This window comes from Sapajus apella, unplaced genomic scaffold (assembly GCF_009761245.1).
Source record: "Sapajus apella isolate SASKATOON/1434 unplaced genomic scaffold, GSC_monkey_1.0 scaffold40, whole genome shotgun sequence".
NCBI lineage: Eukaryota > Metazoa > Chordata > Mammalia > Primates > Cebidae > Sapajus > Sapajus apella.
The window spans coordinates 21,585,592-21,613,459 of record NW_022436980.1 but is presented as its reverse complement, the minus strand read 5'-3'; the positions used below and the strand labels follow the sequence as shown (position 1 = coordinate 21,613,459).

Genomic DNA, 27,868 nt, shown 5'->3' with positions numbered 1-27,868 from the left:
ATATATAATTAACACACCTCTAACTACTCTGAAGTTCTTAAAAAAATAAAGTTATATCGCAACTTTCAAATAAGTTTATATCTGGCTTACATCTCTATATCCATGAGGAATTGTTCCAGATATCTCAGCAAAAGGAAGCAGACAACCAGCTGGGCAGTACTTACTGAGAAATGAAAACAAACAAAAGGTTACCTAATACTGTATTTTACAGGGAAGAATCATCTCCCCCAAATATCACATACGTATTTTTCAGTTTAAGGTGAATACCATAATCTCACTAACCTGAAAGAATCATCACCCTGAAAGGACCACGAGTTCTTTTTTTTTTTTTTTTTTTTTTTTTTTTTTTTTTTTAACACGGAGTTTCACACTTGTTGCCCAGGCTGGAGTGCAATGGCACCTTCCCGGCTCACTGCAACCTCTGCCTCCTGGGTTTCAGAGATTTTCCTGCCTCAGCCTCCCGAGTTGCTGGGATTGCAGGTGCATGCCACCATGCCTGGCTTATTTTTGTATTTTCAGTAGAGATGGGGTTTCACCATGTTGGCCAGGTTGGTCTCGAACTCCTGACCTCAGGTGATCCATCCGCCTTGGCCTCCCAAAGTGCTGGGATTTCAGGTGTGAACAACTATGCCCGGACAGGACCACCAGTTCTAAAAAGCCCCTTCCATCCATATGTATATAATATGTCTTTACTCACACATTTATAATAATTTCCTTATTACATATTGCCTTGATTATTTTTTCATAACGAATGGTAGACATGTTTCTACTGTAAGACCTATTCATCAAATTTAAGAGCTACATGATATTCTATTCTGTGAATAAATTTTACCAACCCTCTATTGATCCAAATTGAGCTGTATTAAAAGAGATGCATTCATTCATGCAGCCGCCCATCTACCCAACACATTTATTTGAATGTCTATTATGCTGTCTGTTGAGTGTAGGGTGGTACTAGGTATTGGACTTACAAAAGTGAAATACTGCCCCTGTTCTGAGTTTATATTCTAGTGGTAGAAGACATTAAACTAATACTTACGGAAACAATTGATTTTGATTCTGCTATGAAGAAAAGGCACATTGAAATAACCAGAAGAAATCTAACTTGATACAAGTAACACAATAATTCACTACACTTAATGAATTGCCAGGTAGCACCCTACATGCTTCAGGTAATCCACATAAGAACTCTATGGAGGAGATGCTATTGTTGTCCTCATTTTAGGAAACAGGGAAATTAAGAAACTGCTTGCACATTCACATAGCTAGCAGGTGCCAAATGGGCTCTGGAGTCTGTGCTCTTATGCAGGACTCTGTATTGCCCCCAGTCAAGGAATGGGAGTGGCAGGATGAGGCTCCTGTAGTGAAGCCTCAGCAGTGAGCTAAGGCATGTCACTAGAACAAGTGGTGGGAAATGCACACTTGTCAGATGGAAGAGCATGGCATGAGGCAGGACGGCCTGGTGTGTGTCTGGAAGTGAGGACGGCAGTGCAAGTAGGTGGCAGAGAGCAAAGCTAAGGTTAGTTAGCAAACAGACTGGACAGACGGGCAGGTAATGCAGAAGCTTGTAGACTATGGTGAGGAGTCTGGAATATATTTCTAAGTAAAAACAGGAAGTCAGTAAAGGATTTTGACAGCTTACATACATAATCTGATTAGTATTTTTTAAAAAGATTATTCTAGCTCCTGGAAAGAAAAGAGATAGCAAGGAATCATGAGCGGAAGCTGGGACGCCATTAGGCGATAGTACAGCATCCCCGGAAAGGAATAATGGGAGCTTGAATTTGTGGGAGATCATGGAGCTGGAGAGCAGAGGGAGCGCGGTTGACTCTCTGGCTGGGCAATCTACCATACACTGATGCCAGGGTTATCCCAGCTAACCAGGGTCCCCTTCCAATGCTAAAGAGGGCACCCTACCCACACAGAATCATTCTTGAAGACAAAATTACGGTTCTTGGGGAGTGGTAGTAAGTTTGGAGAAAGTTAGCAAGGGTTTTTTTTTTGTTTTTGTTTTTGTTTTTGCTGAGACAGTCTCTCTCTGCCGTCCAGGCTGGAGTGCAATGGTGCGATCTCAGCTCACTGCAACCTCCGCCTCCCGGGTTCAAGCGATTCTCCTGCCTCAGCCTCCTGAGTAGCTGGGGTTAAAAACACATGCCACCACGCCTGGCTTTTTTTTGTATTTTTAGTCGAGATGGCATTTTGCCAGGCTGGTCTCAATTCCTGACCTGATGATCCGCCTGCCCCAGCCTCCCAAAGTGCTGGGATTACAGGCGTGGTCTACTATGTCCAGCCGCAAGATGGGTTTTCAAAGATGAGAATGACCTGCCAAACAGACAGGAGGCAAGTGATTCACGGTGAAAGCTCTGTGAGCTCAGGGCAGTATAAATAACTCAGAGTCATTTCAATATGGAGAACGTAAGAGGAGACCGAGAAAATGGCATGAGGACTGCTTATGAAGGACCTACAGGACCAGGTTAAGGAAACTGGACAACTGTTTTTTATCATTACAAGGAGTTTGTCAAGATTTTTAAGAATGATCAGATATGTATTTTGAAAACAACTTGGTAGCAGTGCGAATGACAGAATAAAGCCAGCAAACAAATAGAAATCGATTAGAAGTTGTCTAGGCAAGAGACAAAGGCATAAAGCAAAGAAACAGTAGTAGAAATGGTACTTGAGTAACAACACTGGATAATTCTGTAACAGCCAAAAGCATGCTCTTGCCATTTTCTGAAAAGAGATAAATACCTTTTCAACTTTTATTAGCAGTTTTGCCAGATTTTCAAAAGCACCTAGTTCTACTTTCAAAGCATATTAAACTGATACTTTCATTTTCATAGATTTAAATGCTATGATTAAAGCAAAATGTAAACATGCAACAATTATTTAATAAAATAATTTTATTATTAATAAAATATTTTATTATTTTATTATTATTATTTATTATTTTATTATTAATATTTTATTAAAATAAAATATTAATAAAATAAAAAAAATAAGCTCTAATTTATTGAAGTCTCAGAACAATGATATGTTCTGAGATATATATATCACACAATATGCATTAACCCTAAGCGTATACAGAATGAAAATGAAGAAGTGAATGAAGAGTAACATTTAAGAAAAAAAAAAATCACAAATATAGTCATACCTGAACTCAGGTTCCAAAAAATTGGATGCAGTGTCCAAACAAGTAATTAGATCTAGAAAAACAAAAATAAAAAACTGATTCCATTAATATACAGGATTACTCTTGCTGAAACCCCAAATGTCTCAGAATCCCAAACTGTATGTACTGCTCTAATTTTCAAAAATCTCAGTGGCACTGTCAAAATGGTACTAAACACTTAAGCAGTTTTTGTTAATCACAATTTGTTTCTGATATTAAGTTTCTTGATTTTTGGAGCAATGTCTCAATACTATTTACTACCATATCACCTCAGGAAGTCATATACCATATATATGTATATGTGTATTTATATAAACATACATATATTTAGAACACGCATAGGTAAGTAAAATTTATAGCCTTAAAGTGGCTTCTGTAAAATACAGCTCCCCAAACACACACACACACACACACACACTCTCTCTCTCTCTCTCTCTCTCGCTCTCTCTCTTTTCCTGGTTTTTATGTAACTAAAAATGATCCTTTGCTGTTTGTACACAAGGAAAACAATGATAAAAAGAAAAAAGGTGAGTTAATTTTATGGCTCTATTAATACCTGCTGCTTAAAATCTGGTCCAGGGACAAAACTGGCAGCATCAGCATCTTCTGGGAACTTAGTAGAAATTCAAATTCTTGAACTCCATCCAGACTTACAGAATCTATGGGGGTGGGGCCCAAAAATCTGTTCTAACAAGTCCTCTTGGTAATTTCTTAAGCACACTGAAGCTGGAGTAGCATTGCTCTAAATAAACAAAACTTTTAAAATTTGACATTTTCTGACTAGAAACCAATATATCAGAACAAGAGCTAATCTGCCTCTAATTAAGATCAAGTTCATGGCCTATGTAATAAGTGGCTTTGGTTAAAAACACATTTCGGTGGCTTCCTTCTGCTCTTATGAAAGAGAGCAAAGCCTTCAACACAGCCTACAGTCTTGCAGTGCTGGCCTTGTCTTACTCTGCAGTCCTGTGTGTACCTGTCTTGGCTTCTCGCCACCCCAGCCTTGTTTTGGTTCCCCTGGCACAAGCTGCTGTCTTGACTTGGAAGGCTTTCCCACTGCTCCTTAGCCTATCTGATTCCTCTTTAAGAGCTCAGTTTCACTGTCACTTGCTCACAGAAGCTGCCAAATTCCTTTAACACACAGTATGCACTTAAGTTTTGTTTTAATAAACAGGTGACTATTCTGTGTTCTCACAGGTAACGTGTGTTATGTTAATATGTAAGCCTGACTTTCTGATGTAATTATGGTGTTATAAGCAAAATCACTCTATGAAGCCTAGTCCTGGGACAGAGCCTGAGGCTGGCTGTCCTCACCTTTGTATTTCCAGCAGCAATAACAGCATATGGTATACAGGAGGCTTTCAATGAACATTTATTCAATCAATGGATGAATAAAAGTTTCTGATCATTAGCATGTTTGGCTAAGTCCAGTCATTTACTAACCCACAGAGAGGAAAACCTGGAAGAAGACCCAAAGGCAATCACAAAAAAGTGATTTTACATAGAAATGCTTGGCTAAAGAACTGTGTCAAGGGTGGCCAATATGCAGATGGAGACAGCTCCTAATATGCTGAAGATTATGTAAATATTTGTTAAATTAACGGCTACCACAGCAAGCACAGGATAATCGATCGTTTTATTCTACGATTCTGAAAAACTTTTGTGTTTACTACTCAACTAAAATGTGTCTTGAACAAGAACAACTGTGTTGTACCAGTAGGAAAGTGGTATTTTCAAGGCAACTGTATAAATTAATATTTATAAACCACAGGCATTTGAATGATAGTTAAGCTAAATCAAACTGCGTTTTAGGAATCTAAGAAGATAGATGCCTAAATAGGGGTTCACTACTACCTAGTTGACCAACCAGAAGACCAGACAAATTCAATTACCGGTACTCGAGTTATTTCTGTCAATCTTTGCACAGCATCAACAAGAATCAATTTTCCACTTTGTGCTCCCCTAAAAAGTTTCCAGCTTCTAAGATTAGAAGTTGAATTTCTAAGATTAATAGCCTGGGATGAAAGGTACTGTGTGGTCCAATATGGCACTTAAACCACAAGAAGACTGCCAGCTGGCCCCATTACCTTCCGGCCACATGCCAGAAAGCTGGTCAACTATGGATAATTTGATCAGAACAGGGCTTTGGTTGTAAGTCCAAGCAGTGCTGAGACTCCAGACTATGTCATGCAAATGGGCAACTTAGTAAACTTGCTCTCAAATTCCACGGGAGCTCAAAAGAGCTCTCAAGGAGAAAAGAATTCAAAATGGACAGCTACAAGGAGAGCCAAGAAGACTGAAGACAAAAAAAAGTAAGCCCTAAGTACACACTTTGATATTTACAACTCTACAAAAGCAAAGAAAACAACATCAAAGAAAGCAGGCAATTAAGCTTTAAAATGTCTTTCTTGAAAATTTTTCTCAAGTAAACAGCCTTCTAGAAACCTGTCTTCACTCCCAGTTAATAAGAACACAGCCTAGTTCCAAAATAACCACCTGCCCCAGTGATTTCTGATAGCAATGTATAAGTTATCATAATCAAAGGAACAGAAATGAAAGTCTAAAAATAAACCCATAAATTTATAGTCACCTGAATTTCAACAAGGGTGCCATGACAATTCAATGGCGGGGGAGGGGAGAATAATCTTTTAGACAAATGATGCCGAGGCAACTGGATATCTACCATGCAAAGGAATTGGACCCATACAAAATACAGTGTATTTAAACTCAAGAGTTGAAAATATAAAACTTTTAGAAAAAAATATAAGAATATCACAACTCTGGATTAAGCAGTGATTTCTTAGATAAAACACCAAAAGCACAAGCAAACAAACAAAAATAAATTGAAGTTCATCAAAATTATAAATGTTTGTACTTCAAAGGCCACCATTCAGAAAGACAGCACACAGAATGGGAGGAAACATTTGCAAATAGTATGTCAATGGAAATAGATGTATCTAGTATCCAGAATATATAAAGATTATTATGTGGCATTAAAAAGACAAAGGAGGCCGGGTGCGGAGGCTCACACCTGTAATCCCAGCACTTTGGGAGGCCAAGAGATCAAGACCATCCTGACCAACATGGTGAAACCCCGTCTCTAATAAAAATAAAAAAATTAGCTGGGTGTGGTGGCACGCATCTGTAGTCCCAGCTACTTAGGAGGCTGAGGCAGGAGAATCGCTTGAACCCAGGAGGTGGAGGATGCACTGAGCTGAGATCACGCTACTGCACTTTAGCCTGGCGACAGAGCAAGACTCCGTCTCAAAAAAAAAAAAAAAAAAAAAAGACAAAGGAACCAATTTAAAAGCAGACAATGGATATGAACAGACATTTCTCAAAGAAGATATACAAATGGCCAACAGGTACATAAAAAGATGCTCAACATCACTAGCCATCAGGGAAATGCAAACTGAAATCACAGTGAGACACTACCATACACCCATTAGGATGGTGAAAACAAAGACATAACAAGCACTGGCAAAAATGTGGAGAAACTGGAGTCTTTATACGGTACAAATGAAATTGTAAAATGGTGCAGCTGTTTTGGAAAATGGTTTGGCAGTTCCTTAAAATATTAAACAAAAAATTAGCATATGACCCAGTAATCCCACTACTAGTTACATGCACAAGAGAATTAAAAACACCAATGTTTGTATACAAATGTTCATCAATTGATGAATAAATAAAATGGGGTGTATACACAAATACAATGGAATATTATTTGTCCTAAAAAGAAATGAAGTACTGATACATGCTGCAACATGGCTGAACTTTGAAAACATGCTAAGTGAAAGAAGCCAGTCACAACCAACCACATATTATATGATACATTTATATGAAATGTCTCAAACAGGCAAATCTATAGCAATACAAAGTAGGTTTGTGGTTTCCTAGGACTGGAGCGGGTTAAGAGGTGAGAAATGGGGAGTAACTGCTACTAACTATGGAAATTCCTTTGGAGTGATATGTTCTAAAATTGGCTATGGTGATGATTGTATAACTCTGAATACACTGAAAAATTAATGAATTGTATATATTTTATTATTAAATTTCAACTTTCATTTTAGATACACGTGCAGGTTTGTTACATAGGAATACTGCATAATGCTGAGGTTTAGGGTACAGACCCCATCCCCAAGAAAGTGAGCATAGTACCCAATAGGTAGTTTTCCTTTTATTTTAGGTTCAGGGGTATATGCACAGGATTGTGATATAGGTAAACTTGTGTCATGGAGGTTTGCTGTACAGATTGTCATCTAGGTACTAAGCCTAGTTAGCACACCACAGTTATTGTTTCTGTTCCTCTCCCTCCTCCCACCCTCAAGCAGGCCCCAGTATCAACTGTTCCTCTCTAGGTGCCCATGTGTTACATTTAGCTATCACTTATAAGTCAGAACATGTGGTATTTGGCTTTCTCTTCCTGAGTTGGTTTGCTAAAGATAATGGCCTCCAGCTGCATCCATGTCCCTGCAAAGGGCAGAATCTCACTCTTTTTTGTAACTGCATAGTATTCCATAGTGTAGATGTACCACATTTTCTTTAAACAGTTTACCATTGATGGACATTTAGGTTGACTCCATGTCTTTGCTATTGTAAATTCTGCTGCAATGAACATAAGGTGTACATTTCTCTTTATGGTAGAGCAATTTATTTTCCCTTGGGTATATGCACAGTCAACGGGATTGCTAGGTCAAATGGTAGTTCTGCTTTTAGCTCTCTGAGAAATTACCAATGGTTTCCACAATGGATGAATTAATTTAGACTCCCACCAGCAGTGTATCCCTTTTCTCTACATCTGTATTATCATGTTATTTTTTGACTTTTTCATAAAAGCCATGCTGACTGGTATGAGATGGTATCTCCTTGTGGTTCCGATTTGTATTTCTCTAAGGACCACTGATATTGAGCCTTTTTCTTATGCTTATTGGTCGCATGTGTGTCTACTTTGGAAAAGTGTTCACACTCTTTGCCTGCTTTCTTTTCAAATATACTTTTTATTGTACTTTAGTATCTGGGGTACATGTGCAGATCATGCAGGATTGTTGCATAGGTAGACACATGGCAATGTGGTTTGCCGCCTCCATGCCCCCGTCACCTATCTCTGGCATTTATCTCCATGTTATCCCTCCCCAACTTCCCTGCCCTCCACTGTCTCTCCCCTAGTGCCCCCCAAACAGACCCCAGTGTGTGCTGCTCCCCTCCCTGTGTCCATGTGTGTTCTTACTGTTCAACACCTGCCTATGCAGTGTTTGGTTTTCTGTTCTTGTGTCAGTTTGCTGAGAATGATGGTTTCCAGATTCATCCATGTCCCTACAAACGACACGAAGTCATTTTTTATGGCTGCATAGTATTCCATGGTGTATATGTACCACATTTTCCTTGTCCAGTCTATCATTGATGGGCATTTGGGTTGGTTCCAGGTCTTTGCTATCGTAAACAGTGCAGCAATGAACATGTGTGTGCATGTGTCTTTATAACAGAATGATTTATAATCCTTTGGGTATATACCCAGTAATGGAATTGCTGGGTCAAATGGAATTTCTATTTCTAGGCCCTTGAAGAATCCCCACACTGTCTTCCATAATGATTGAACTAATTTACACTCCCACCAACAGTGGAAAATCATTCCTATTTCTCCACATTCTCTCAAGCATCTGTTGCCTCCAGAGTTTTAAATGATTGCCATTCTAACTGGTGTGACATGGTATCTCAATGTGGTTTTGACTTGCATTTCTCTAATGACCAGTGATCATGAGCATTTTTTCATGTCTGTTGCCCTCATATATGTCTTCTTTTGAAAAGTGTCTAGTCATGTCCTTTGCCCACTTTTGAATGGGTTTGTTTTTTTCTTGTAAATCTGTTTTAGTTCTTTGTAGATTCTGGATATTAGCCCTTTGTCAGATGGGTAGATTGCAAAATTTTTTTCCCATTCTGTTGGTTGCTGATTCATTTTAATGACTGTTTCTTTTGCTGTGCAGAAGCTCTGAAATTTAATTAATCCCATTTGTCTATTTTGGCTTTTGCTGCCAATGCTTTTGGTGTTTTGGTCATGAAGTCCTTGCCTATGCCTATGTCCTGAATGGTTTTGCCTAGGTTTTCTTCTAGGGTTTTTATGGAGTTAGGTCTTATGTTTAAGTCTTTAATCCACCCGGAGTTAATTATAGTGTAAAATGTCAGGAAGGGATCCAGTTTCTGATTTCTGCACATTGCTAGCCAGTTTTCTCAACACCATTTATTACACAGGGGATCCTCTTCCCATTGCTTGTTTTTGTCAGGTTTGTCAAAGATCAGATGGTAGCAGATGTGTGGCGCTGCCTCTGAGGCCTCTGTTCTGTTCCACTGGTCTATATCTCTGTTTTGGTACCACTACCATGCAGTTTTGATTACTGTAGCATTGTAGTATAGTTTGAAGTCAGGTAGCATGATGCCTCCAGCATTGTCCTGTTTGCTTAAGATTGTCTTGGCTATGTGGGCTCTCTTTTGGTTCCATATGAAGTTTAGGGTATTTTCCAGTTCTATGAAGAGGGTCATAGGTAGCCTGAAAGAGATACTGCTGAATCTATAAATTACTTTGGGCAGTATGGTCATTTTCACAATATTGATTCTTCCTAACCATAATCATGGAATGCTTGTGTCCTCTCTTATTTCCTTGAGCAGTGGTTTGTAGTTCTCCTTGAAGAAGTCCTTTACTTCCTTTGTTAGTTGTATTCCTAGGTATTTTATTCTCTTTGTAGCAACTGTGAATGGGAGTTTGCTCATGATTTGGCTCTCTGTTTGTCAGTTATTGGTGTATAGGAATGCTTGTGATTTCTGCACATTGATTTTGTATCCTGAGACTTTGCTTAAGTTACTTATCAGTTTAAGCAGATTTTGGGCTGAGATGACAGGGTCCTCTAAATATACAATCATGAGGTCTGCCAATAGAGACAATGACTTTCTCCTTTCCTAATTGAATACCTGTTATTTCTTTTTCTTGCCTGATTGCTCTGGCTAGAGCTTCCAATATTATACTGACTAGGAGTGGTGAGAGAGAGCAATCCTTGTTTAGTGCCACATTTCAAAGTGAATGGTATCAGGGAGATGTTGGTCTCATAAGACGATTTGGGAAGGATTCCCTCTTTTTGGATTGTTTGGAATAGTTTCAGGAGTGGTACCAGCTCGTCTTTGTATGTCTGGTGGAATTCGGCTGTGAACCCATCTGAACCTGGACTTTTTTTGATTGGTAGGCTATTAATTGCTGCCTCAACTTCAGTCCTTGTTATTGGTCCATTCATAGTTTCAACTTCTTCCTGGTTTAGGCTTGGGAGGGTGCAAGTGTACAGGAATTTATCCATTACTTCCAGGTTTACTGGTTTATGTGCACATGCACACGGATGTTCATTGCAGCCCTGTGTACAATAGCAAAGACCTGGAACCAACCCAAATGCCCATCAATGACAGACTGGACAAAGAAAATGTGGTACATACACACCACGGAATACTACGCAGCCATAAAAAATGATGAGTTCATGTCCTTTGTAGGGACTTGGATGAATCTGGAAACCCTCATTCTCACCAAACAGACCCAAGAACAGAAAGCCAAGCACCATATGTTCTCACTCATAGGTGGGTGTTGAATGAGAACACGTGGACTCAGCGAGAGGAGCATCACACACGGGACAGTTGGGGAGGGTAAGGGAGAGACAATGGGGGGTGGGGAAGGAGGGAAGGATGGGGAGGGATAACATGGGGAGAAATGCCAGATATAATATGCACCAAAAGTAAATAAATTAAAAAACAAAAACAACTCCTCGATTTATTGATTTTTTTGAAGGGTATTTTGTGTCTCTATCTCCTTCAGTTCTGCTCTGATTTTAGTTATTTCTTGTCTTCTGCTGGCTTTTGAGTTTTTTTGATCTTGCTCCTCTAGTTCTTTCAAGTTTGATGACAGGGTCTTGAGTTTAGATCTTTCCTTGCTTTTCATGTGGGCATTTATTGCTACAAATTTTCCTCTAGACACTGCTTTAAATGTGTCCCAGAGATTCTGGTACGTTGTGTCTTCATTCTCGTTAGTTTTGAAGAACATCTTTATTTCTGCCTTCATTTTATTTTTTTATCCAGTCAACATTCAAGAGCCAGTTGTTCAGTTTCCATGAAGTTGAGCAGTTCTGAGTTAGTTTCTGAATCCTGAGTTCTAATTTGATTGCACTGTGGTCCGAGAGACTGTTATAATTTCCATCTTTTGCATTTGCTAAGGAGTGATTTACTTTCAATTATGTGGTCAATTTTAGAGTAGGTGTGATGTGGTGCTGAGAAGAATGTATATTCTGTGGATTTGGGGCCATTCAAAAGTGGGCGAAGGACATGAACAGACATTTTTCAAGAGGACATATATGAGGCCAATAAACATATGAAAAAATGCTCATCATCACTGGTCATTAGGGAAATGCAAATCAAAACCACACTGAGATATCATCTCACGCCAGTTAGAATGGCGATCATTAAAAAATCGGGAGACAACAGATACTGGAGAGGATGTGGAGAAATAGGAACACTCTTACACAGTTGGTGGGAGTATAAATTACTTCAACCATTGTGGAAGACAGTGTGGCAATTTCTCAAGGATCTAGAAATAGAAATTCTATTTGATCCAGCAATCCCACTATTGGGTATATACCCAAAGAACTATAAATCGTATGGCTGCCCTTAGCATTTTCTCCTTCATTTCTACCCTGGTGCATCTGACAATTATGTGCCTTGGGGTTGGTCTTCTTGAGGAATATCTTTGTGGTATTATCTGTATTTCCTGAGCTTGAATGTTATTCTGCCTTGCTAGGTTGGGGAAGTTCTCCTGGATAATACCGCGAAGAATATTTTCCTGCTTGGATTCATTCTTTCCGTCACATTCAAGTATACCTATCTAAAGTAAATTAGGTCTCTTCACATAATCCCATATTTCTTGGAGGCTTTGTTCATTTCTTTTCACTCTTTTTTTCTCTAATCTTCCCTCTCATTTTATTTCATTGAGTCAATCTCCAATCTCTGTTATCCTTTCTTCTGCTTGGTCGATTGAGCTATTGAAACTCGTGTATGCTAGTTCTTGTGTTGTGTTTTTCAGCTCCACCAAGTCATTTATATTCTTCTCTAAGTTGTTTATTCTTGTTAGCATTTCGTCAAACCTTTTTTCAAGGTTCTTGGTTTCTGTGCATGGGGTTAGAACAGGTTCTTTTAGTTTGGAGAAGTTTGTTATTACTCACCCTCTGAAGCATGTTTCTGTCAATTCATCAGACTCATTCTCCATCCAGCTTTGTTCCCTTGCTGGTGAGCTGTGATCTCTTGGAGGAGGAGAGGCGTTCTGGTTTTTGGTGTTTTCATCCTTTTCGCGCTGGGTTCTTCCCATTTTTATGTATTTATCTACTGGTGTTCTTTGTAATTGTTGACTTTTGGATGGGGTCTCTGAGCCAACATCCTTTTTGTTGATGTTGAACTTCTTTCTGTTTTATAGTTTTTCTTCTAACAGTCAAGGCCTCTTTGCTGTAGGACTGCTGGAGGTCAACTCCAGACCCTGTTTTCCTGGAGATCACCTTTGGCAGCTGCAGAACAGTAAGGGTTGCTGCCAGTTTCTTCTTCTGCTATCTTCATCCTAGAAGGGTACCCGCCAGATGTCAGCCTGAGTCTCCTTTATGAGGTGTCTCTTTGGATATACGAGGGTTGGGGAGCTGCTTGAGGAGACGGTCTGTCCCTTATAGGGAGCTCACATGCTGAGCTTGGAACTCCCTTGTTCGTTTCAGAGCTGCTGGGCAGGTATGTTTATCTTTGCTGCAGTGGAACTCATAACCGCTTTTTTTCCCAGGTGCTCTCTCCTGGGAAGGTGGGACTTTATAAGTTCCTGACATTCTGCTGCCTTTTTTCAGAGATGCCCTGCCCAGCAAGGAGGTATTCTAGTCAACGTCTGCCAGCAGAGGCATTGCTGAGCTGCCATGGACTCTGCCCAGCTGCTGTGTGAACATCCTTGCGGTTTTGTTTACAGAGGTACAGTTACAACTGCCTTGGTAATGGCATTCTGCGTCTGTAATGCCAGACTGCCTCGGTAAGGGCAGATTGCTTCGGTAGTGGCAGACTGTCTCGGTTATGGATGATTCTCTTCCCCACACCAAGCTGGACCATTCTGGGTCCAGCTGCACTTGCTGTGAAACTCTCAGTCCAGAGCGTTTCAGATTGCTAGTCTTTGTGGGGGTGGAACCCACTGAGCCAGATCACCTGGCTCCGTTTCAGCCCATTTTTTCAGTTGACTGGGTGGCTCTGTATCCCACGTGTTCCAGGCATCAGTTGCAACGGCTGCCCAGATTTGTGTGAGTTTTTGCATGGAGACCTGCGGTACTGGCTGAAACAGCTATGCTGGGAATTCGTGGCACTTTTCAGCCCAGGAATCTCCTGGTCTGTGGGCAGTAAAAACCTGTTTGGAAATATGGTGATCACTCACCCTCTAGGTTGTTCTTGCTGGGAAATGCACTCGAGACCTGTTCCTATCTGGCCATCTTCGATCTCCCCTGCCTGCTTTTTAATGTTCTTTTTCCCCCCTTGTAAATTTGTTTAAGTTCTTTATCAATGTTGATATCAGACCTTTGCTAGATCCGTACTTTACAAATACTTCCTTTCCATTCTGTAGGTTGTCTGTTTACTCTGTTGATAGTTTCTTTTGCTGTACACAAGCTCTTAATTTTAATTAGGTCCCATCTGTCAATTTTTGCTTTTGCCGTGATTGCTTTCGGTGTCTTCATCATGAAATCTTTGACAGTTCCTATGTCCAGAATGCTACTGCCTAGATTATCTTAAAGGGTTTTTACAGTTTTGAGATTTACATTTAAATGTTTAATTTGTCTTGAGTTGATTTTTGTATATGGTATAAGGAAGGGGTCCAGGTTCAATCTTCTGCATGTGGCTAGCCAGTTATCCCAGCGCCATTTATTAAATAGGGAGTCCTTCCTCCATTGTTTGTTTTTGTCAGCTTTGTTGACAATCGGACAATTGTAGATAGGTGGCCTTATTTCTGGGCTCTCTATTCCTTTCCATTTGTCTGTGTACCTGTTTTTGTACCAGTACCATACTGTTTTGGTTACAGTAGCCCTGCAGTACAGTTTGAAGTCAGGTTAACGTGATGCCTCAGCTTTGTTTTTTGCTTAGGATTGCCTTGGCAATTTGGGCTTTTGTTTACATATGAATTCTAAAGTAGTTTTTTCTAGTTCTGTGAAGAACATCAGATTCTTATCAATTGATAAGAATTGCATTAAATCTGTAAATTGCTTTGGGTGGTATGGCCATTTTTATGATAATGATTCCTCCAATTCATGAGAATGGCATATTTTCCATTTGTTTCTGTCATCTCCAATTTCTTTGAGCAGTATTTTGTAATTCTTGTTGTAGAGATCATTCACCTCCCTGGTTAGCTGCATTCCTATTTGTCTGTGTGTGCGTGTGTGGCAATTGTGACTGGGATTGTGTGTGGCAATTGTGAATGGGATTGTGTTCCTGATTTGGCTCTCAGCTTGGCTGTTTTTAGTGTATAGAAATGCTAGTAATTTTTTTAATTAATTAATTAATTAATTTATTTATTTATTTTGAGATGGCAGTCTCATTCTGTCGCCCAGGCTGGAGTGCAGTGGCTCAATCCTGGCTCACTGCAACCGCTGCCTCCCAGGTAGCTGGGATTACAGGCACACGCCACCATGCCCAGGTAATTTTTTGGAATTTTTTTTTTTGAGAGGGGGTTTCACCATGTTGGTCAGGCTGGTCTTTCACTCCTGACCTCAGGTGATCCGCATTTCTCAGCCTCCCAGAGTGCTGGGATTACAGGCATGATCCACTGCACCCGGCCTAATTTTTTGTATTTTTAGTAGAAACAGGGTTTCACCATTTTGGCCAGGCTCATCACGAACTCTTGACCGCAAGTGATCTGCTGCCTTGGCCTCCCAAGGTGCTGAGATTACAGGCGTGAGCCACCACGCCTGGCCCTTCTCTCTTCTTTATTAATGTAGCTAGTGGCCTATCATCAATTTTTTCAAAAAACCAATTCCCTGATTCCTTGATCTTTTGAGTGCTTTTCTGTGTCTCACTCTCCTGGTTGAGGTCTGATTTTGTGTTCTGGTAGTTTTGGGATTGATTTGCTCTTACTTCTTTAGTCCTTTTAGTTGTGATGTTAAGTTAATTTGAGATCTTTCTAACTTTTTGATGTGGGCATTTAGTGCTATAAACATCCCTCATAACAATGCCTTAGCTGTGTCCCAGAGATTGTGGAACGTTGTATCTTTGTTCTATTTAGTTTCAAAGAACAAGGATTTTTGCCTTAATTTCATCATTTACTCCAAAGTCATTCCAGAGCAGATTAATTTCCATGTAATTCCATGGTTTTGCACAATTTTTTTTTTTTTTTTTTTACTTTTTATTTCTATTTTTACTGCACTGGTCAGAGTGTGTCTGGTATGATTTTAGTTCTTTTGCATCTGCTGATTGTTTTACATCTGATTATGTGGTAATTTTTTAAAGTATGTGTCATGTGGCGATCAGAAGAATGTATATTCTATTTGTTTTCAGGTGGAGAGTTCTGTAAAGGCCTGTCAGATCCATTTGGTCCAACGTTGAGTTTTGGTCATGAATATCTTTGTTAATTTTCTGCCTAGATGACCTAATACTATCAGTGAGGTGTTAAAGTTTCCCATTATTACTGTGTGGGAGCCTAAGTCTCTTCTTAGGTTTCTAAGAACTTGTTTTATGAATCTGGGTGCTCCTGTATTGGGTGCATACATATTTAGAATAGTTAGGTCTTCCTGTTGCATTGAATCCTTCATATAATGTAATGCCTTTGTCTTTTTTGAGCTTTGTTGGTTTAAAGTTTGTTTGGTCTGAAATAGGGTTGCAATCCCTGTATTTTTCTGATTTCCATTTGCTTGGTAGATTTTCCTCCCACTCTTTGAGCCTCTGGGTGTCACTGCATGTGAGATAGGTCTTTTGAAGATGGTGTATGATTGGGTCTTGCTTTGTTATTCAGTATGCCACTCTGTGCCTTTTTAAACGCGGCATTTAGGCTATTTACATTCAAGGTTAGTATTGATATGTGTGCATTTTATCCTGTCATTGTGTTGTTAGCTGGTTATTATGCTGGCTTTTTTGTGTGGTTGCTTTATAGTATCACTGGTGTGTATACTTGAGTGTTTTCCTAGTGGCATTTTAATGGTCTTTTCTTTCCGTATTTAATGCTAGTTTCAAGATCTCTTGGAAAGCGGGTCTGGTGGTAATTAACATGCTCAGCATTTGCTTATTTGAAAAGGATCTTATATCTCCTTTGCTAAGGAAGCTTAGTTTGGCTGGTTATAAAATTCTCAGTTGAAGATTTTTTTCTTTAAGAATGTCAAATGTAGGCCCCCAATCTCTTCCAATTTGTAGGGTTTCAGCTGAGAGGTCTGCTCTTAACCTGAAGGCCTTCCCTTTGTTGGTGACCTGCCCTTTCTATTTAGCTACCTTTAATATTCTTTTATATAGACATTGGAAAATCTGAAGGTTATGTTTCTTGGGGATGATCTTGTGTAGAATCTTGTAGCGGTTTCTTGTATTTCCTGAATTTGACTGTTTGCCATTCGAGTGAGGCTGGGCAAATTTTCAAGGACAATATCCTGAAATATGTTTTCCAAGTTGTTTGCTTTCTCTCCATCCAATTCAGGGATATCAATGATTTGCAGATTTGGCCTCTTTATATAATCCTGTATTTCTTGGGAGATTTTATTCATTCCTTTTCATTTTTTCTTTATTTTTGTCTATCTTTTTCAGACAGCCAGTCTCCAAGTTCCAAGATTCTTTTTTCAGCTTGGTCTATTCTGCTGTTAATACTTGCATTTGGGTTGTGAAATTCTTGTAGTATGTTTTTCAGCTCTATCAGGTCAGTTAGATTCTTTGTTACAATGGCTATTTTGTCTGTCAGCTCCCATATTCTTTTATTGTTAATTCTTATTTTCCTTGGATTGGGTTTTGCCATTCTCCTGAGTCTCGATGTTCTTCATTCCTATGCATATTCTGAATTCTATTTCTGTCATTTCAGCCAACTTGTTAAAAACCCTTGGTGAATTAGTGCAATTGTTAGGAGGTCATAAGACACTCTGGCCACTTGAATTGCTGGAGTTCTTATGTTAGTTCTTTCTCATCTCTGTGTGTGCGTGTTCCTTTAACTGCTGGGCTGCCTCTGATTGAAGTGGTCAAGTGAGGACATGGTAGTTGTGCTGGAGTCCAAGATTAGGTGGCCCTGTCCAGTGAGAAGTGAGGACTCAGATCTACATGGAGAACTGGTCTGACCACTTTTCTGTGAGACGGGTGCTGTGCTGGGGGTTCAGACCAGCCTTTGGTCCCAAGGACTCTCCAGAGCCCGGACACAGCAAAGGTGAGGGCTGCAAGACAGAAAAGATAGAAACCCGTCTTCCCACTGGGAGCTCTGTCCCAGGGAGTTGCAGAGTTGCTACGGGCTCCAAAGTCTAGTGAGGGGAGGCTGGAAACCCAGGCCTGCAGGACTTACCCAGTGAGGAGATCTGAGAGTGGGGCCCCATGTAAGAAACAGTCTGGTCACTTTTCCATATGACTGCTGCAGCATGCTAGGAACCTGCTCTGGTCCCCAGTCATCTCGGATTTTCCAGCAGCACTTCCCTGGGTACAGGAGGCTCCTCTGGCCCTGTGTCGTTCCTGAGTGGGTGGTTGTCCTGCCTTGCTTCTTTCCATTCTGTGTGAGTAGAGCTGTTTTCTTGATGAATCCCAGCGTGTGCACCTGGGTGTTCCAGCTGAAAGTGCTGTATTTACCTGCCCTTTCTATTTCTTTCCATGAAGGCAGCACACACTAACTGTTTCTAGGTGGTCATCTTGGTCAGCACCCCTGAACTGTGTATTTTAAATAGGACAATTGTATGGTTTGTGAATTATAACTTAATAAGACTGTTATAAAATTTTTTAAAATAAAAAGCTATCATAGAATAACAATGTCCTTTCACATATCTGTATTGATGGGTGAAATAAAGCCTAGTAAAGAGCCAGGGTGGGGAGTTTGCTCATTTATTCATTCAGCATATATTTAATAAGCATGTATTATGACCAGGCGTCATTCTAGGCACCAGAGAAAAAAAACAAAGAACCACCAGATAAAAATTCCTTGGTATAGGGAGTATACCTCTGGGTGGGGTGGGGAGAGGTAAAAGAAAACAGACAATGTGAGTAAGAAAAATACATACTATGTTAGAATGTATATTGTACTTTAGAAAAATAATGAGAGCAAGAAGTTTTAAAAAGTTAGGGAGTTACAATTTTAAGTGCAGTGGTCAGGTCAGGCATCACTGTGAAGATGAAATTTAAATAAAACTCTAAAATGGGTGAGAGAGTGAGGTATGAGGTGTTTGAATCTGAGAAAAGGCGGTGGGAATCAAAGGCTTGTGTGGAAATGCGCCTGGCAGCTTTGAGGCCACAGTAGACAAGCAACAGATGAATTCAGATGAGTAATGGGAACCTGAATGCTAGAGTATCTTGAAGACAAGGATAGTTGGTAGAGTGAGATGAAACTTTCATGTTAGTAAGATCACAATGACCACTGAATTCAGAGTAGATTGAAGGGGAGAAAGGGCAAAAACAAAAGCCAGTAAGAAATTTATTGCCATTAATTGAGGTAAAAGTTAGAACCTGAAATAGAGTGGTAGCAGTGGAGCTGTTAAGACATAGTCAGATTCTAGTCTATGTAGATATATATTCCAAGAATTGGCAGGGTAATACGAAGTTTGAGAGAAAAAGAGGAGTCAAAGATACACTAAAGTTTCTGGACTGAGCAACTTAAAACATGAACTTATTATATTTGATGTGCTTCAATTATAATAATAAATACTGAGAAGGCACTCAATTATCTTGCTGGATCCATGTTAAACACATGTCCTATAATACTAAAAAATCAGTGATATGTTCAAAGTACAGGGTAGTATATAATTTACTGCATTTTTTTTCCCCTCGCTCTGTCACCTAGGCTAGAGTGCAGTGGCATGATCAGAGCTCACTACAGCCTCAAGTTCCTGGTCTCAAGCAATCCTTCCACCTCAGCCTTCCAAGTAGCTAAAACTACAGGCAACAGCTTAAACTGTTGGTAAAGATAGGGATCTCACTATGTTGCCCAGCTCGTCTGGAACTCCCAGCCTCAAGCAACCCTCCCACCTCCACCTCCCAAAGTGATGAGATGACATGTATGAGCCACCATGCCTGCTATTTATGTTTTAAACTGACAGCCTCTGCAAAGAATTTTATTCTGGTAATTTTAATCAAACACTTAATATATACAAATGACTATAACATGTTACTACACAAAATACTACATATATGGTACACTTCATTTGGGGTCTGTGGATAACAGCGATGGCAGTAATAAGCAGAATGCCCTCAGGGATTCTGCTGAAGCAAACTGGCATTCCCTCTTTTTTGTATAACCTCCAAAAGAGCATCTTCAGGGTTGAATATACACTAGTCTTCACAGTAGAGTTTAACCCAAAGGAAGTATAACCATAGTATCTGTGAAAAGAGTTTCTATCCTTCCCCATTACCTGCCTTCCCTAATCCTAGGGGGCTGTCCAGAGGCGGCAGATCTCAAATGGGGCTTTGAAGCCAGGATAATGTGATTGTGAGAAAGAGAAGGAGAGAATACAAATGTGAAGGCAAGCCAATAATCAAGAACAGTCTAAGGAACGTCAGGTTTTTTTTAAATGAAGACACTAACATCAGATTTTCTAAGACAGCTGCAAATTTAGTTAGCTATGTTATCTTCCATAACTTATATACTTTTTAAAAAAATTCAGTACAACTACAAACATTTCCAACACATAATAACTGCAAAGGCTAGAGAATTTTGTAACTGTTCCATGAAATATTTATTTAAACTTAAAATCTTACGTTGACCCATATATAACAGCATGAAAATATTATTTTATATTAATAAATGAATCAAAAAATATCAGCACATTGGTTACTATCATAGAAATATTTTTGACTGACAGTGCTGGCTATTTCTGAGACTGTAAGATTGCAAAATATATTTATTCAGATTTCCTTCAATTAATACTGTTTTGTGTTCTTGACTGAATTGGAAAAAGACCCTCAGTAGTGTCAGTAGCCATCACTGACCACAATATAGTTGGTATAAAGCCAACTATATTAGCTGTAGAGTAAAAATTTTTGCATAGTTGAAACCATTTACTTTTTTTTTTTGGTAAAGTCATTTATTTCTAAAGACTCAAGTGCCTATATTTATTCTAACTCAAGAAGGCATAAAGTAGTATTCCTAAGTTACTGCATTTACTAGACATAACATAGGCAGAAGCAAGAAAATGTACACCCACACATTCTTCTCTCTTATGTGCTCTAAAATTCTTTAAATAACCAATTTCCCAGAGCCTTAAAGAATATGTAGTCTTGCTTTCATAATTAACATCTTGTCAATAACCTTGACTCGTAGATATATGAATAGCTACTCTGTTCAAGTGCTAAAGGCTGTAGAATAAGACTGGTCTTGCTGCTAAATTCTCCTGACAATATTATTGTGTAGACCTAAGACTAATTCCTTGCTTCTGTGATAGGAGTCTGTCATTGATTTGTAGCATCTCTCTGTTAAGATAAAGTTACATATATAGCATAATACAACATAATTTATTGTGATTCAGAGCCAATTAACAATTACTAAGTACCAGATACTATACTAGGTATTTTTCTTCTCCTCTTTTTTTATGTACTGAGAGTGGAGACTAAACCTTATGTTTCTCTTAGGAATATAACAATGCCATCTATGAAAGCAGAGTCCACAGCAGAAGCTCAGAAAAAATTTTCTCATACAAAAATAATTAATGCTTTCTTATGGATGATATAAAGCATGGCTCAGTTGTCTAAGCAATAAACTATGTAGTCAAACAGGCTATGAGCTACATATGGTTAACTGGATCAAATCAAATTCTGTAAGTTACATATGGTTAACTGGATCAACTCAAACTCCATATTTAAAACCTCATACATTAAAAAATGAATATAAAAAATTAAAATATATCATAAATTCTTTTGTGACCTACACAGTATCTAGGAAGCTAATAAATGCATTAATATTTATCAACAGTGAAGGATGCAGCCACTGTTTAGCACAAGACAGCACAAACACGTATGTAGTCTCTTTGCAGCACTCCTAATTGTTAAAAAAAATTAAACACATAAAAAAACATAAAATCATTAAGATGGTCTTCAGGTTTATCAATCAGCTTGGAATAAACTCTATCCTGTAATGTGAACTGCCTCTTCAGGTTAACATCATCTTAACAGATTGAGTGTTTACATTCTCTTTCTCTGAAAAATTGCTAACACTTTGTTCATCAGCATCTTTGTTCTACAAATTGACACCAAACTATAAATATTCTTCTGTATGTTAATTACATTATAGATACAAACATTATATAATACTCATTTTGTGTAAATGAAAGCATTTCTAAAGATAGGAATGTAAACTGAAATTTCATTAATAAAATTTTACTAATAGTATCAGAGTTTTAAAATGTTTGACAGATGCAGTAACCAAAATTTGGAATGCAATGTAAAACTAACAAATAGAAACCTAGCTAAGTGTAGTACTGGAAAAAAAATAGATTCTATAAAATTACTGTACAGTTAAGAAGCTAAACAATCTAAGGAATTCACATTCTATTTTCAAAGCCAAAAACATTCCATGCAGGAAAAAAATAACCAGTTACAGAAATTTGGACTCTGTTAGGAATTATCTAGTCAGCTCTATGTTTCATTTGCAAACTGATACAATCTGATGTAAGAATGAAGAAATGGAAACTATTTGCAAAAACGAGGTGGTTAAAAAAATGCAGCAATCAAATATTTTTTACACTAATTCTAAAAATAATCCATGATATAGCAACAATAACCTTGTTAATTGGGAATATTTTCCAGGCTCAGCTGTTCCCAAGTCTTAAGTGCACTGTCATCAGATTCTATGGGGTGGTAGACAATGAATGAACATGTGTTTAAAGTTCCAATTAGAAAGTATGCTAATATCTACATTGGATCATCTTATTTCACATGAAAATTTAAACTATTTACTATTTCTCCCTTCCAAAATAAGGGCAAACTGTAGACTGACCACTACAAAATTCTGAGTTGCTGAAATCTAATGTAGTAAGATTTAATATTATGTTTTAAGTGACAATGTCATCTTCTCCAAAAAGAATACCAGGATCACCATTTCCAATCATGCATGCACATATCGCCCCCACCCCCAATTATGGTACATATGAATAAATGCTGCCTTGAAGAACTTGAAGCTTTCAATGCAAATGTATTTATTTCCTGAGTTTACTAACTAAAACGACTTAAATAATCACCCAGAACCATCCTAGAAATGTCCAGTTCTTCCTAGAAATTGGTCACTGTTAAACAGATTCAAAAATAGAAATTTAGATAATCTATAAAATTCATTTTGTTTTTCAATTCCAATGACAAATGCTGTTTTAAAATCTACTTTTCAGAATGAAATGTCAGTAGCATTTATTATTATTATTATGAGTTTGAGAGAGAGTTTCCCTCTTGCTGCCCAGGCTGGAGTGCAGTGACATGATCTTGGCTCACTGCAACCTCCGCCTCCCAGGTACAAATGATTCTCCTGTCTTAGTCCCCTGAGTAGCTGGGATTACAGGCACCTACCACCATGCCTAGCTAATTTTTTGTATTTTTAGTAGAGATAGGGTTTCATCATGTTGGCTAGGCTGGTCTCGAACTCCTAAGCTCAGGTGATCCATGTGCGTCCCCCTCCCAAAGTACAGGGAATTCAGGCATGAGCCAACCACACCCAGCTACCTTTACTATTCTACTAAATTAAAAGATCTGAGTTACCAGAGTCTGGACCTTAGTGTGGTAGGTTCTGCCTCACTTGGTAACACCAGCAGTAACTCAGGAGTTAACTTCTAAACAGGGGTTGCTAATATGAATGTCTAAGAGACGACAAAGGTCCACATACATCTGCAAATTTTCAGAAAGTCTAGTTGAAATTTGTTGAGATTATGCTACTTTAGAGTAGAAATACTAGTCCTCTCATAATTGTTGGAAGTTTTGATTCATATTTCTCTGTATCAAATTGCTTGCTACCCAATGAAGCAATGGGACCTTTTCCTTCCACTATCTTTCAAATACAAGGTTTACAGGTGAAAATGAAGAGAGATAACCGGTAATGAAAAAGGCTGAAAACTACTGCTCAAAGATCATTACAAATAGCAGAGAGGCGGAAAAAAAACCAAAGTTTTATTAAAAATTTAGTGAAAACTAGAAACGAAAGTGGAAGAGGACTCCGGGTAGAGTGTCCAAGATACAACCTGGACGTTACTAGAGTTCAGAGCTCCATCCAGCAGAGCTTCCTAATGCTCAGACTCTTCTTAGAACTTTCATTCCAGCAGGATAAAGTTTAAATCATTGAAATGTTCCCTATAGAAGATATGTCTGACTCCAGTCTTTACGAACTGGCATAATTCTAGTTATAACGAGACCTCTTAATTCAATCATCTCTGCTTTGGCTCCTCTAACAGCCTTTTAACGGGCCTCCCTAAATTTATTCTTACTTTTATTTGACCCACTCTTCACAGAACAGGGAAGACTGCAAAAACAAAAACATAAATCCAGTCACACCGCTACTCTGTTCTTAACAGCTTCCACGCACCCTTAGGGAAAAGCTCTAACCCTTACATTTTCTATAAGGTTCAGAATAATGAGACCGACTCATCCCCCACCCAATCTACTCCAGGCTACTCTGGAGTTTTTTCTTTTTTTTAAGACAGAGTCTTGCTGTCGCCAGGCTGGAGGGCAGTGGCACGATCTCAGCTCACTGCAATCTCCACCTCCCGGGTTCAAGGGATTCTCTTGCCTCAGCCTCCTGAGTAGCTGGGGTTAAAGGCACCCGCCACCACACCCTGCTAATTTTTCTATTTTAGTAGAGACGGGATTTCACCATGTTGGCCAGGATGGTTTCGCTCTCCTGACCTCATGATCCGAGCGCCTCAGCCTCCCAAAGGACTGGGATTACAGGTGTGAGCCACTGCGCCCAGCCTACTCTGGCTTTCATTTTTTTTTTATGTTAAGTTCTGGGGTACATGTGCAGATCGTGCAGCTCTGCACGTGTTACATAGGTATACACGTGCCATGGTGGTGGCTTGCTGCATCCATCGCCCCGTCATCTACATTAGGTATTTCTCCTAATGCTATCCCTACCTCCCCAATCCCTCCACCCTTGCTATTACTCCCCTAGTCCCCCACCCCCAGGCTCCAGTGTGTGATGTTCCCCCCTCCCGGTGTCCATGCACTCTCATTGTTCACCACCACCCACTTTTCCAGTTCTCCCAAAGCTCTTCTCCACCATCAGGTTTTTGTACTTGTTGTTTCCTTCTCTACAATGTTTTTCATTCCTTGTTTGCCTGGAAACTCCATCACTTCGCAGCTTAAAAGTGACTTCCACAGTGGCTCAGGCCTGTAATCCCAGCACTTTGGGAGGCCGAGGCGGGCGGATCATGAGGTCAAGATATCAAGACCATCCTGGCCAACATGGTGAAACCTTGTCTCTACCAAAAATACAAAAAATAGCCAGGCATGGTGGCACGTGCCTGTGGTCCCAGCTACTCGGGAGGCTGAGGCAGAAGAACTGCTTGAACCCAGGAGGCGGAGGTTGCAGTGAGCCGAGACTGCGCCACTGCACTCCAGCCTGGCGACAGAGCAAGACTCCGTCTCAAAAAAACAAAAAAGTGGCTTCCTCAAGAAAGCTCTGCTTTTCAGCAATCTTTCACTCCCCACACACTTCTGGCCCCTATCATTTGCTGACTCTTTCACCATACTTTATTTCATAATTGCAACTAAGTATTCATTTAATGTCTTTTTCCAGCCCTACACTGCAAGTCCCATGAAGATGTGAATGTGTCTTATTTACTGCTGTTTCCTTGGTGCCAGGCATAGAGCTGGCAATAAGGAATCAAAATGGACAGAGTTTTACAATGGGCTCTTGCACAACGTAATGAGAATTAGTGTATCTCACATAAAATCATGTCTCTTATAAAGAACATATACAGTAACACAAGTCATCCTTAGAGTCTAACAAATGAAGTAGCTATTAAAGCAAGATTTTTCACAATCTTTTCATTCCCCAATACTCTAAATCTTCAACTAGACTTCTAGGCTAGGGATGTGTAGTTAGGTTCCTTGAAAATATTCATGGAATTTATTGTGACAGTTAAGTTTCCTGGATAAAAATACACCGAGGACCTCAACCAAAGCCAAGCAACCTCCAAATGAATGAGTCCTTACAAGAAATTGTGATCAAAAAGCCACCCAAGAAGAAGTAATAAGAAATTCAAGCAGTGTTCTCTTGAATATGGTTCAGCCAATTCATTTTAGTTCAGATAAAACGAATGCCTGATGGATGGGATAAAGACATGCAAAAAAACAACAGGATTTCAGGAGATAGCTGTTAAATGAGGATTTCCTAAGATGATTATAACTTTAGAAAAGTGTTAGTATCAAGAAGCTTCTGATTTCTTTTGTGGTTATTTCAAAAATCTTTGGAAGTTAAGATTCTTCTAAAATAGAATATAGTCATTTGAAATTTGGCAGAGAGGTTTATAAGTCTACACAACATACTGATTCTTTTATCTGAGGTCACAGCCAATTCTTAAGTAAACAATGCAGGACATTCAGGTTTCTGTGGGTCAAAAAGCTTCATCATTTAAATATCTAATGTAAGAAACTTAAAAAAAAAAAAACAAAAACAAAAACAAAAAGAGGACACTTATTTTCCAGAAACCTCCAACTTGATAAATAACAGACAAAGCAGAAAATATAAATCAAAAATAAATAATTTAACCTGATATTAAGACCAAGAAACTTAAAATAAGTAAATTAATTTTATTTTCTATCTTCTCACCTCTCAATTCAAGACTTTCAATAAATAAAACTTAAAGGACAGTAACCCATTATTATCTCACCTGTGTTGTCTATATTAGTCTTTCGGTGGCAGGGGTGGGGAAAATGTGTATGCATGTGTACAGTGGTAGAAGGGGGGAAACTAACACTGTATGTGTCTGCTATGTCATGAGCCTACAAACACCACATGTTTTATTAGATTCAGTCCTCACAACATATCTATTCAAAGATAAAACCCACAGCGGTGAAATGACTGGCCAGAGGTTAGCCGGCTAGCTCGTGGCAGAGGCAGGCTTTGATTCCAGCGATACCTAGTGTCCTTTCCACAACATCACACTGCCTAAGTTTTCCTGGTTCTGCCAAAAATATGAACTGTTCATTTAGCATAATGTTTCTATTTTTTTCTTTTACTTTATCCAAATTAATTTTCCTTCTCATTCCCTATACAGATTTTATTAGCCTTCACATCTTGCTCTATTGCTATAAACCACGGGAAGGTGGGTTCCTCCACACAGAACAGCTCCCTCCTCTATTATCTTCTAAATGAAATGTTACTAATAAGACATATCGTGTTTATCTCAAATCCCCATAGCTGAGGAGGAATCGCTTGCTTTCCCCTATAATTCCCAGTGCCCAGCATTCCACGGGGGAGGTTCTTGATAATTTCTTCATTTATACAATATGAAGTAAAAGCCAATTTAAACTTTTAAATGGTAAACTTAATTCAATGTTGAATATCAGAATAATCAGCTTTTAAAAATTTAAATGATTGTTGTGATATATTCTGTACCAGCAACACTTCTTACACTTTCTCAGTAGAGTACCCTTACATAGCAGGGGGAAATGAACACATCCCACAGCAGCTAAAACACATGAGATTTCATGCAGGTCTTGAATTTTATCTTAGAGATTCAGGTATATTTTGGGTTCCATTCTATTTAATAACCTTTTTTTTTTTTTAACTTTTAAGTTCAGGGGTACATGTGCAGGTTTGTTACATAAGTAAACTAGTATCATGGGGGCTTGTTTTACAGATTATTTCATCATCCAGGTATTAGGCCTGGTATCCATTAGTTATTTTTCCTGATCTTCTTTCACCTCCCACCATCCAGTGAGTGTTGTTCCCCTCTATGTGGCCATGTATTTTCATAATTTAGCTTCCTCTGTTCCTGCATTAGTTTGCTAAAGATAATGGCTTCCAACCCCTTATGTGTCCCTGGAAAGAACATCTCATTCTTTTTTATGGCTGCATAGTATTCCATGGTGTATATGTGCCACATTTTCTTTATCCAGTCTATCACTGATGGGCATTTAAGTTGGTTCCAAGTCTTTGCTATTATGAATACTGCTGCAATGAACATACACATGCATATGTCTTTATGACAGAGTGATATATTCCTTTGGGTATATGGGATTGCTGGGTTGAATGGTATTTCTGTCTTTAGGTCTTTGAGGAACTGCCACACTATATTCTACAATAGCTAATTTGCACTCCCACGAACAATGTATACTGTTCCTTTTTCTTCACAACCTCACCAGCATCTGAATAATCTTGTTTTTAATTTTCCCCCTTTACAACACATGTTCCTCCTAAATATCAGCAATTTAGAAATACCTCATGTTTACTTCATACTGTCTCAGCAATCCCCAGGTATTCCTGGGGATGTGAGATCTTATTCTTCAAAAATAGTGGTAATATGGTCTTTAACACGGTACTACAAA

At 38.9% G+C, this 27,868-nt stretch overlaps 1 protein-coding gene across 5 annotated transcripts in view; it reads right to left on the bottom strand.

The window, feature by feature from the left end:
* DCBLD2 (discoidin, CUB and LCCL domain containing 2) overlaps positions 1-27,868 on the bottom strand; it is a 99,288-nt gene that overhangs the window by 23,454 nt on the left and 47,966 nt on the right. For all 5 annotated transcript variants that reach the window (XR_004275498.1, XM_032299286.1, XM_032299287.1 and 2 more), the window contains 2 exons: positions 3,152-3,203; positions 91-163 (listed from right to left, as the gene is read on the bottom strand). Coding sequence is in view for 4 of the 5 variants with exons in the window: in XM_032299286.1 (XP_032155177.1) it covers positions 91-163; positions 3,152-3,203 (125 nt within the window). In the remaining variant the exon portion in view is untranslated. The remainder of the gene's footprint in view (positions 1-90; positions 164-3,151; positions 3,204-27,868) is intronic.